The 13,099-nt window shown below is 40.0% G+C and overlaps 1 protein-coding gene across 2 annotated transcripts in view; it reads right to left on the bottom strand.

The window, feature by feature from the left end:
- The window catches only part of ifih1 (interferon induced with helicase C domain 1), a 123,627-nt gene that overhangs the window by 94,401 nt on the left and 16,127 nt on the right, over positions 1 to 13,099 (bottom strand). For both annotated transcript variants that reach the window (XM_060827189.1, XM_060827190.1), the window contains exons 2-3: positions 11,144 to 11,321; positions 4,236 to 4,466 (exon numbers count right to left, since the gene is read on the bottom strand). In XM_060827189.1, coding sequence (XP_060683172.1) covers positions 4,236 to 4,466; positions 11,144 to 11,321 — 409 coding nt within the window. The remainder of the gene's footprint in view (positions 1 to 4,235; positions 4,467 to 11,143; positions 11,322 to 13,099) is intronic.

Raw genomic sequence — 13,099 nt, 5'->3', positions numbered from 1 at the left:
GAATAAACTTTATATTTATCAGTCGTTTACTTAATGTACAATTTACTAATTGGCTGGCACAAATGATAGTAAATGTATCCAAAGAAGAGTAAATTACTCATTAACTAATCGGCAGAGGAAGCAGTGCCATACCACCTTTTCCTTTAGCAGAAGATCAGAAGTGATCAGCGTGTGTGTGCGTATGCATGTGTATATGTCCTTAACTCTCAACAACTAAAATTAGCAATGACCCTGAGTTTATGTCCTGGCACTGAGATAAAGTACTGGATTCCAGTACTTTTGGAAGTGGTCCTAACGCCCATCATTGTGAAACTGCCACTAACCCACCACACTTTTCTCGCAGCAACCTGAACAGCCAGGCAGGATGATTTCGTAGCCAGATATCTGCCCTTCCTTGGGTCTCTGCCACTGGGAGGGTGAAGACTTCAGCCTAATTAAAGGGCAAGATAACAGCCATGCAGAAACCTTGAGGGTGTCAGTAGCGGGACAGGCCCTATCATGGAGCAGCTTTTTCATATTCCTCTGTAAGCCTCCACTTCTAATAACATTTACATCTACACTTATTTAAAGAAATATATCACTGCAAAAGAGTGATAGCTAATACTTTATATTTTACAGCTAGCATTCACAGTCAGAAGCAATCTGGTAGAGGTTTACCAAGAAAAAAAATAGTTTTATTCCGTAGGTGAATTTAAGGGGAGCTTGATAAATGAGTTTTGAAGTTCAATAAACTGAAGTCTGTCAAAAAACTTGCAACCATCAATTAATACTGTCTATGCAGGAGGATCATTCAAATGTAGCAAACATGTACTGAAGTATGAAATGATGGTGAGAGAACAATGTCTTTTCAAATATCATCTGAAGAAATTATTTGAGCCATTAAATACATAATGAAAATAAAATTGTAGTTATTGAATATAATTACAAGTTAATTATTTGCTTATGCAAGTAACTTGTCACAAGTAATTCCAGACTTACAGATTTATGTCATGATAATGTACTTATTAAAATTCCAAATGATATTATTTGCAGTGAATTTACAAGTGTGATACTTTTATAAACGCCTGGATGGTATAACTGCCAATTCTATGATGGTAATTAATATATCTGTATATATTTAATAGTATATTTGTTAATGCAGATAGACAAACTGTAGGAATAATAATTATTTTTATACGATGACTGTTCTTAAATGGAAATTGTTGTAATACTGCCCCTCTGATTAATGAAAAATTGGGAGTGGTTTGTAAACCAATTAGCTGATCATTTATAAGTTCCACTTTTCTTGATTTGTTCCTCCCTTCTTTTTTGGTCCATTGGTGCAGTGTGGTTGCAAAGGCACTCCATGCTTTCTGGTTCCTCGTTCAATTGAAATGTGGGATTCTCAACATCAAGGACTGGCATTAGAGCCCACCCTGAATTCGTCCTTTCTGACATGCAGATATCCATTCTGTTTAACAGAGGTCACAGGTGAGCTTTCAGAAGCAAGAACTCTTCCTGGTTTTCTTGTCTTTTACTGGGGATCCTTGATGCTTGGATTCAAATGTGGAATCTTCCTAAGCTGTGTGGCTACTCTGCTAACTTAACAAGTGAGAGACTTTATAAACTTGCTGAGCCATTAGCTGCCTCCCTGCTGAGTTGGTTTGTAAGTGAAATGGAACAAACTGGCAGTAAAGAAGGCCACCTACTAACTTAATAATAGAGTAAATAAAATGCAGGCTTCATACAAGCAACAGATAATATTCTGTGTTTCTACAGATGTGGAATTATACTTTCCTCTAATTTTATACCACTCAGTCTTTTTCAATGGTTTCCTACATGGTAATTGTCACAGGTTAGCTGCATCTACCTCATGGTATTCCATAGATGGCAGTTTGAATATTGTTGAAGTCGGAAGGTAATACTGGGTGATAAAACAGATCATGGAAGCTAAAAATTTTTTTTTAAATTGAGAGATAAAAACAAGCAAGGGAGGAGAGAAAGCCCAGGACATGAGAGAAAAAAAAAATGATAGTGGAGGGCAAGGACAAAAAAAAGGCAGAAAAGAATAGGAAAGAGAGGAAGAGAAAAGGAGCAGCGTGCAGCCCCGGAGAAAGTAAAAGAAATTGACAATAGTGGGGACAAGGGATGAGACAGGTTGTTTTTGCACTGCCTGTATCTAACCAAGAGTTTGTGAGAGAAGCTAAGAATTTTTGTTGAATGCCCAGCATTGAAAAAATATTAAATTGTGTACCCTTTTCTTACATTTATAAACAATCCAGTAGAACCAACATAAAAGTTATGTTTTGTGCAGGTCTACAAAACTCACCTACATTTAGTTCGACTTTAAGTACCAATATTGGAGTAAATATATGTTGAAATGTTGTGGGGAGAGGGAAGCAAGTGGCAGAGGTGTAGATCTAAGGTAATTACTTTGAGAAATGTTACAATGAAACACTCATTCAGGTTGCAGATTCAGCATGGAAAAGGTCAGAGGTTTGGTGGGTTTAAATTCCAATGCAGATAAATGTGCTGACTGAAAATCATGAATTACTGAGTGCAACACTGTCAGATGAAATGTTAAATCACCTCCTCAATTGTCCTTTTAGGTGAAAATAAAAGAATAAAGTCAACAGTTAAACTCCAGGTAATATTACTAAAAGGCAACTGTCCTTTCGTTGCTGTCTCTGAACCTTACTGCCCATAAATTGATTCCCACATTACAAAAGTGAACTACAGTTCAAAGATATTTCATTAGATATAAAGTGCTTTTGAATGCCTCAAGGCATCTATTTCTTTCAAAAGTAAAAAGACATTCTGAAATTCACAACAGCTTTGACATTTTGTTGCGGCAGGTAAAGACTTCTGTCATTAAATGTTACAAGTCTGAGGGCTACAACAACACAAGGGATTTCAAAAAATATAAATTAACAGATCACCTTTTGCTCCATGCTTATGAAGACATTGTAGTATCATAGTTCCACTGTCCTACAAATCTGCAAGGAATGACTTCGAAGAAAATTATTTGAAAATATTTCAACAACTGAATACTTAACTACATTTTCTCTGCTGTTGTTATTTATCTGAGAAGTTAGAAAAATATTCCCATTCACGAGAGCTTCAAAATGCCACTATCACATAATGGGAAATTTCTGCCATCCTGACAATGGTCTAGTCATTGTAACATTATTGACATGGTATAAAACTAACAAATAAGACAAAGAAAATCATGAAGGAAATAAATTTTACATGATGACTATCTCTTTGCTAAAAGGTCATTGATCTGAAATGATAACTCAAGCTCAAAATTGCTAGGATCCACTTACACAGGGATTGGGTAGGGGACAGTTTTGGATGGGAAACTCAGACTTCTGTGTTGTGGAGTTTTACCTCCATTGTGTGTGGTCTTTCTCCTTGAGAGGTTCAACTGTCAGAAGACAGCCTATTAGGGATAGGTTCATGTTGGGAAGTGGATCTGATCCCAGCCTCCTGATGTCTTTTTATGGGGGGAGGGTTTTAATGGAGGAGGGAGTTGCAGGGTCAGAAGTTAATGCCCCCTGCTGCTTCTGGTTGACAAGCAAAGACACCGGACTTTCTCCTCAAAGAGTCCTAGCCTCTCTTCACTTCCAGGTTTCCCAAGATCGAGAAAACTCTGCTTGATAGAGCAGATTGTGTTGGAGAGGTGTTTGGGTCCAGGTTTAAAATTTACCTTCCCTGTCAACTCCAATCCGCCAGTTCTAGAGTATCTAAACTTCATCTTTCCAATTCTCTTCCTGATATAGTGAGTGGTATCAGCATTTTCATTTTTCATTTGTGAGAAATTCTCAACTGGAGTTGACAAACTTGTTCCGAAAGAGTTTGATCAATTAATGCAAATATATTAATTCTAAAGTAGCACAGCAACTTGTTAAGCTGAAATAGAAGGTGAAACGATGGATCTGTTTCACCCTCAACTTTATTCATTTCAGTCTTGCTACAGGTTGGGACCCAGAAGAAACTAGAAAGAAAAACTTATCATTGAGCCTCTTGGCCAGTACTTTAATATGGTAATAATTGTTGGTGCCTGCCTCATCTCTTGAATAATAATAATTAGTCATCTAAGGAGGTCTAGAATAATAACTTCAATGGGAAGAAAGGGTGAAGTGGTAAGGGAGCAAATATACAGGTACATCCCATATACAGAAAAACATCTTCAGTACTTTTTATCTCATCCACATCCTGAATCTAATCAAGCCACTAAGATACACAATTTTTACCTGCATTCCGAGACAGATCCAAAACAGAAATCTCAGATAGAATGCTGTTTTCATCACTGTTCCTGCTGCTTTCATTGTTTTCTTCTTCTGTATTAGGGCAACTATACAAGTCCTCTGGTGGCTGCTCATTTTTTTCAACAGCTATCTTGTCTGGTTTAGCATTATCCACATTATTCTGCTCTTCAGTTGATAATTGTTCATCTGCTACATTTTTACTTTCTTCTGCTGGTTCTGCAAAACAAAAGCACTCATTTAATAATGTATTCTAGTTTTATTTAATATCCATTTTTATTATTTTCACCTAATTTTAATTAATTCTGCAAAGAGCATCACATCATTTAAAAGTTTATATAGCTTAATTGTTAGCACTACCATCAAAAGGTTGAGGGTTCAAGGAAAGCAGGACATGAGCATGGAAATTAGACAAACATTCCTGCAGCAATTCAACAGCACTGTGTCACTGAAAGTGAAATTCTCTGAATAAGAAGTTATGTAGATATCCCATCTCCTTTTTCAGGTGTGCATTAAAGTTCCCACAGCTCCTACCCAAGGGCAGTAAGTTCTCCAACATTACCTTATGAAAAAAAAACCCATTGTTCATTGCTTGTCATCGAAATAAAATATCTCCTGAATTGCCCACTAATTTGTATCAAATTGTCTCCAATTTACAGACATCTGACTTACGAATCCTACACCTATGACCATGATCCCATACAGGGTATAATTTTAAAGATCTGACATACAAACATTTCCTGTAATCATGAGCAGCTATTTTATATTGTCCTGCATTGTATTCAGACTTAAGTAGAAACAGACTTGTGAATGGACTCAAGAACAGAACCAGTTCTCAACCCAGAGGTTTCCTGTACCCAGAACGAACATAACACATGCCTTTCTCATCGCACCAGCTGACTACTTCAGCAAGATTGAATTGAGTGTATCAGGAGGACAAAAAGCTTTGTGGCAATCATTAATGCAATATTTAAGTGGAACAATGCAAGAATTGAAAATTGATAAGAATCAGAACATAGCCATTTCAACTGTTTTACAAAGTCATGTAATACATGCACAATGTCATGTGTAAAAAGGGTTAACTCAAAGACAGTTGCAATTGCAGAATGGAAACATTTACTACCACATACTTTAGAAAAGATTAGAACTAAATATTACCAAATCGAGTACCTTAAAGTCCATGACCTTACAACTTCATCTATGAAAAGAATAAAGTGCCCTATAATTTATTGTGGCTTTTTGCTTTTATCGTTTAAATACACCAACATTCAATAAGAACATGTCTACATCTTACTTTCACCTCAGAAACATTTTCTTTCTGACAGATGAAACATTCACTATGATTAAGTCATTATATTGTAGGTTACAAAATTTATTATTTTTAAGAAAGAAAAGGACCTCTGGCATTCGGAAGGTGAGACTTTTTAGCTTCATATAAGCAAAATGTTGTTCCATCATTTTCTCATTTTAAAGTATTCTATTTCCATTGAGAATGGTCAGTGGTGTCCAGTAAAATGACAGCATCAATTAAGTTTAGCATTGACAGCATCATCCATGCTTCATACCCTCAACTTGGAAACATTCTGTGCAGAAACAATCAGGCTTTCTAAAAGAAATACTCCAGAGTATTTCAAATTTTGTAATAAAATCAGTAATTTGTATATAATAAAAATATTTTTACAGTTTTCTAAAGATGTATTATATTTTGCAACAACTGTTTTACAATAATCCTACTAATCGCTATTCAAAACTTCTTTAGATCACTTACTCTTTTTACTGGATGTATCAAGCAAATGTGTAGACAGTCCCAAAATTCTCATTTGCAAAATAAATTAGTGTAAGTGAATGGATACAATTTATGAATTCTCTGCAGTTTTTAATCAATATTTTAAAAGACTAATTATCACATCAGATTAGAAATATTGTACAAGTTATTCAAAAATTACAAAAAAAATTCACACATTGTGGGTGGAAGATGAACAATCAGCAACAGCAAATGGAAACTCCTAGTTATCAGTGTTATTTAAGCTAGCAGTAAATTTACAACTGCCAACTGTAGAGAAAGAAGTCAATCTTCCATCAAATGGTCGAATCTCAATTGACACAATCAACAGTTAATCAAAAGTAAATATGCATGTTTTCAACAATCACTGATGGTGGCTTGCTTTACATTTGGTATTGTTAAAAAAATGCAGTGTTGAACTTCTTGTGTTCTGTCTGTTGGCTCCACTTTTATTTGAGTTTTATCAATTATTCCAGACTTAGAAAATGAAATACACTGGACAGACTAATGAGACTATGGTTCAATAGATCAACTCATGGCTTGTTTTGGATGAATAGACTCACACTCTTGAGGGAAACTGCAGCAATTTCTACAGCAAGAAAAAAAAACTATCCCAAATTACTGCTTTCACTTTAACCTGAAATGATCCCTATGTTATTGCAGGCTGGGTGAACAGAGCAGTGAGAAAACATTGAAATAGCAGAGCAGGAATAGGGAACCTCTCAGCCCTGATTTCAAATCTAAACCAGGAAAACACCAGTAACAGATATCACATTTCGCAATGGTGTCGTGCAGTAGGATTAGGAATGAATAGGACAGCAGGGTTCCCTGGAATACAAGTATTTCATCCTCAACTGGTTGCAATGAGGTTTATTTACAAATTGTATATGTCTTTCTCATAGATCAAATGAGTTTTTATTTTAAAAGGAGTCATTTAACCCAGCTTTCTTGCATAAACAAGAGTCATAAAATCCCTACAGTGTGGAAACAAGCCATTTGGCCCAACAAGTCCACACCAACCCTCCAAAGAGTACCCCACCCAGACTCATCCCCGACCCTATTACTCTACGTTTCCTCTGACTAATGCACCAAACCTACATATCTCTGAACATTATGGACAATTTAGCATGGTCAATTCACCTAACCTGCATATCTTTGGACTGTGGGAGGAAACTGGACCACCTAGAGGAAAGGAACAGGAAATTCGACGTTTCGGGCATTAGCCCTTCTTCAGGAATGAGGAAAGGGTGTCCAGCAGGCTAAGATAAAAGGTAGGGAGGAGGGGCTTGGGGGAGGGGTGTTGGAGATGCGATAGGTGGAAGGAGGTCAAGGTGAGGATGATAGGCCGGAGTGGGATGGGGGCGGAGAGGTCAGGAAGAAGATTGCAGGTTAGAAAGGCGGTGTTGATTTCGAGGGATTTGACTGAGACAAGGTGTGGGGAGGGGAAATGAGGAAACTGGAAAAATCTGAGTTCATCCCTTGTGGTTGGAGGGTTCCTAGGCGGAAGATGAGGCGCTCTTCCTCCAACCGTCGTGTTGTTATGGTCTGGCGATGGAGGAGTCCAAGGACCTGCATGTCCTTGGTGGAGTAGGAGGGGGAGTTGAAGTGTTGAGCCACGTGGTGGCTGGGTTGGTTGGTCCGGGTGTCCCAGAGGTTTTCTCTGAAATGTTCCGCAAGTTGGCGGCCTGTCTCCCCAATATAGAGGAGGCCACATCGGGTGCAGCGGATGCAATAGATGATGTGTGTGGAGGTGTAGGTGAATTTGTGGCGGATATGGAAGGAGAGAAGTAAGGGAGGAGGTGTGGGCGCAAGTTTTGCATTTCTTGCGGTTGCAGGGTAAGGTGCCAGGAGTGGAGGTTGGGTTGGTGGGGGGTATGGACCTGACGAGGGAGTCACGGAGGGGTTGGTCTTTTTGGAATGCTGATAGGGGAGGGGAGGGAAATATATCCCTGGTGGTGGGGTCCGTTTGGAGGTGGCGGTAGGTGAGAACCAGTGGGGTTCTGTCCTGGTGGCGATTGGATGGGCGGGGCTCAAGGGCAGAGGAGCGGGAAGTGGAGGAGATGCGGTGGAGGACATCGTCGATCACATCTGGGGGAAATTGCGGTCTTTGAAGAAGGAGGCCATCTGGGTTGTATGGTATTGGAACTGGTCTTTCTGGGAGCAGATGCGGTGGAGACGAAGGAATTGGGAATATGGGATGGCATTTTTACAGGGGGCAGGGTGGGAGGAGGTGTAGTCTAGGTAGCTGTGGGAGTCAGTTGGTTTATAGTAAATATCCGTGTTGATTCGGTCGCCCGAGATAGAAATGGAGAGGTCTAGGAAGGGGAGGGAGGAGTCTGAGACAGTCCAGGTGAATTTGAGGTCGGGGTGGAAGGTGTTGGTAAAGTGGATGAACTGTTCAACCTCCTCGTGGGAGCACGAGGCAGCGCCGATACAGTCATCGATGTAGCGGAGGAAAAGGTGGGGGGTGGTGCCAGTGTAGTTGCGGAAGATGGACTGTTCCACATATCCTACGAAGAGGTAGGCATAGCTGGGGCCCATGCGGGTGCCCATGGCTACTCCTTTGGTTTGGAGAAAGTGGGAGGATTGGAAAGAGAAGTTGTTCAGGGTGAGGACCAGTTCAGTCAGTCGAAGGAGGGTGTCAGTGAAAGGGTACTGGTTGGTGCGGCGGGAAAGGAAGAAGCGGAGGCCTTTGAGTTCTTCGTGATGGGGGATGGAGGTGTACAGGGACTGGATGTCCATGGTGAAGATAAGGTGTTGGGGATCGGGGAAGCGAAAATCATGGAGGAGGTGAAGGGCGTGGGTGGTGTCCCGAACGTAGGTGGGGAGTTCTTGGACTAAGGGGGACAGGACCGTGTCGAGGTATTGGGAGATGAGTTCGGTGGGGCAGGAGCAGGCTGAGACAATGGGTTGGCCGGGGCAGTCAGGTTTGTGGATTTTGGCAGGAGGTAGAAACGGTAGAAATGGACCAACCAACCCAATCACCCCGTGGCCCCGGACCAACCAACCCAACCACCCCGTGGCTCAACACTTCAACTCCCCCTCCCACTCCACCAAGGACATGCAGGTCCTTGGACTCCTCCATCGCCAGACCAAAACAACATGAAGGTTGGAGGAAGAGTGCCTCATCTTCCGCCTAGGAACCCTCCAACCACAAGGGATGAACTCAGATTTCTCCAGTTTCCTCATTTCCCCTCCCCACACCTTGTCTCAGTCAAATCCCTCAAATTCAGCACCGCCTTCCTAACCTGCAATCTTCTTCCTGACCTCTCCGCCCCCACTTCACTCCGGCCTATCACCCTCACCTTGACCTCCTTCCACCTATCGCATCTCCAACGCCCCTCCCTCAAGCCCCTCCTCCCTACCTTTTATCTTAGCCTGCTGGACACACTTTCCTCATTCCTGAAGAAGATCTTATGCCCGAAACGCCAAATCTCCTGTTCCTTGGATGCTGCCTGACCTACTGCACTTTTCCAGCAACACATTTTCAGCTCTGATCTCCAGAATCTGCAGTCCTCACTTTCTACACCTGGAGGAAAGCCACATTGGCATGGGGAGAATGTGCAAACTCCACATAGGCAGTCACCTGAGGCTAAAATCGAACTTGGGTCCCTGGCCCTGTGAGGCAGCAATGCTAATCACTCAGCCACTCTGCTTATAGAGTCCTACAGCACGGAAACAGACCCTTTGATCCAACCGGTCCATGACAACAATAATCCCAAGCTACACACCTGCCTCCTCCTGGCCCATATCCCTCCAAACATTTCCTATTCATGTACTTATCCAAATGTCTTTTAAACATTGTAATTGTACTCACATCCACCATTTCATTTCTTTTTTAAAATCTATCTCCTCTCACCTTAATAGTGTGCCTCCTGGTCTTTAAGTCCCCCATCCGAGGGGAAAGACAACTATGAATAACTCTGAGTATACGCTCATTTTCTCATAACTTCTATAAGGTTGACAAAACATGTCTCTAACCCTGACTACTGTATTTCTTCCCATCACGTTCACAATCTGAAATAATTCCCAGGATATTACAATTGAGTTTTTGTGCATTTCTCTCTTTCAAGTCCATCTGCTTGAAGCTTCCCAGACACCTCATCATGTGTGACATTCCAGGATCTCTCCCTCAAGACGATCAGTAAATCTACAGCCACAGTTGTTGTTTGGCTACATTTTGTTTTGTTCAAAAAGTAATGTTGCAATTAAAAATTCAACATACCCATAAGTACTTAGGGGTTCTGGTCTGTCATCACAACAATCAGGGCTCCACTTGAAATCCTACCTTGATAGATGCTAGAATTTGAATTCACTTCATTAATCTGGACTATTAACCTGGTCTCAGTGATGGTTAACTTTGCAAATAACATTGATTATTAGAAAATCCTACCTCATACAGGAAAGTAAAGCTGCCATCCTTATCTCCCAGCCCACAGCAAAATGGCTTATTCTTAACTGCCCTCTGAAATGGCCCAGAAAACCAGTCTGCTGAAGGGTACTTAGGGATTGGCAATATCCTGCTATTGAAGCCCACATTTAATGAAAGGATAAATTAAATAAAAGATGCCATGTTTCTGATAGCGTCTTTCTGTATTATAAATGTCTGTAGTTTTACTGTGATAAATTGAAAATATATTAATACTGTGTCTGGTCAAGCAGTTTTATTTATTACAAACATACAGGATGCTAGAGAAACTTAGTAGCTCTGGCAGATTCTGTGAAGAGAGAGACCAAATTAATATTTCAAATTCAATATAACTCTTCTTCACAACTTTGAGTTTTTAAAATTGCTGTTTTATTTGATGACTGGCAGAGATTTATTACAAGAGTATAAGTTTGTTTTCTGACGTTGTTCATTGAAATGTATTTAACCTACTTCTTATTTTCCCAACGAAAGGGATTATCATAGTGATCTTCACTTACCTATCTAAAATCTGTAAGTTATTTGTCTATGCAAATCCATGACTTTGTATAACAACTCTCAGCACTGACTTAACATTTGTAAAAATGTAGTCAGCTATTATTTGTCTCATCTTTAAGATAATACTGGACATAGAAGCACCTTTAAATTCAGAAACATTAGCATCAACATTAACAGTTCAGAACTTACCTTCTGTTTCAGATAAGCTATTATCATTGCCGGCTAATAAGTTTGCAAGATCCCCATGTCCAGTCTTGTGTAGTGTCTCCAAAAATGTGGAGAACCAACCAGGAGGTTTCATAATTAATCTGCTCAATAATTTCCGGGCTCCTGCTCTGTTTCCATTTTGTTTAGTTTCACTTAAAATCTGAAAGACAAGTTTAGATTAGAATTAAAAAGGTTGTCACAGTATATATCAGTTTACATTTACATTTTTTATTCAGATTCTTTGGTGATATTAATTGAATGATTGCTACTAGCATGAATCATACCACTGAATCTTTATCATTTTCCTAAAGCAGGGGAGGTAAAATTTAATGTCATATCCAAAGGCATTTAAGAAAACAGGTTTTATCTGACACTATGCTGACAAACCAACAAGGATCACATGATCAAATTCCTAGAAAACTTTTGAATCAACTGAACCAAGCCAACTGCATAATTATTGGACAGAATATCTCCTCCTTGGTGTGGCATGAGCAATAGCATAAAGGATGGAAAAATTTGGTAAAATGAAATAACCAGAATCATGATAGAGAAAAAAAAAGTACTAGTTTTCTCTCAAGCTTGAAGTGGCAACTTCAAAATTGTGCCGTGGTGTGATGATGGCCTTGTTACCATGTATTTGCATCTCATTAAAGTACCAACTTATCTTCTAGTTGTCTTCTTCTCTCTTCCTTCCATGACATGTAAATCAGAGTAGGTACCTGCTGGCTGTAGCTCACTAAAGGCAGTCATGACATTAACCAACTCCTTCTTCTGAACAATGTCCCAGGTCACCATCCACCTTGAACTTCTGTCCACACAAGTTGGAAGTAGTAAACCATGAACCTCACTCCATCACCATGCTTGCTATTGCACCAATTCACACACTACTTCAACCCTTTAAAACTTTAATTTGGACCTCAGGTACAACTATGAGTTGCATGCTACTTCCAGGTTTCTTTGTATTGAGAAAGACATGCTTTTCATATATCTGCATCAGGGTGGATGTTATGGCTCTTAACTTGTTTTCTTAGCTTCCCTACTCACTTTTCTGTTAGTGAGAGGCTGTCAGCATCTACCTACTTCACATTTCTTTTTAGCACACAGAAGTGTTAGTGTTTAGTTACAGGATATCAGTCTTTGAGGCTTGCATTGCTTTTTTTAACAAACAAGGTCTTCTATTCTATGATGCAGGCTGCCAACTTCTGTGGCTGGCATTGCTTTATAGCACAGGGTGAATGGCAGGCAATTGGTTATGCTGAGAAACAGTGAGCAGTCAAAGGAGTGGCCATTTAGCTGTGCAGCTCTGTGCTATAACAATGGCACATCTGCATCACGTACCAGCAGTTTTCACACAACACTTCATGTGGTCCAAGAAAATGAAAATCAAAGGGAGTAATCTATGGCGAGATGGCAGGTCTCTACAGAGAGCTAGAGGATATAATCACAGTCAATCAAGGGGTTCAACAGAAATGAGAGAGGCTGAAAAGTCATACGGGCCACAGTGATAACAACACAAGGGAAGCATGCAGAATGGGGAAAGTTCATGTGTCTCAGAAGGCTTGCAAGTCACTGACTCGGATATAAAGTTTGAACCTCGCCATGTTTGTCGGAATGCCAAATGTGCAATCGCTGATACAAAATTGCTGACACAATGGGCAAAGTGGGTAGAGTAAGTTATTGTCTTTTTTAAAGGAATGTGAGATCCTGCTAGAGGTAAATGCAGTAATTGGGACTTTACTGATTCTGCAATTGCATCCATCTGGCTTCAATCTGCACTTCACTGGTAGGGCACTCTCGGACATAGTCCAAGAATTCTCAATAAGACTTATGGCCAAACAATCATCACTATTATATTTTATGCACTAATTGCTTCCTTGTCATGTCAGTGAAGTAAATGTAATCAGATGAAGGCAGTTAAAGCAGTTCCTGCGGTTTTCA

This window comes from Hemiscyllium ocellatum, chromosome 7 (assembly GCF_020745735.1).
Source record: "Hemiscyllium ocellatum isolate sHemOce1 chromosome 7, sHemOce1.pat.X.cur, whole genome shotgun sequence".
Lineage (NCBI taxonomy): Eukaryota > Metazoa > Chordata > Chondrichthyes > Orectolobiformes > Hemiscylliidae > Hemiscyllium > Hemiscyllium ocellatum.
Note: the sequence above shows the minus strand (reverse complement) of the source record. Positions and strands in the feature narration are given on the sequence as shown.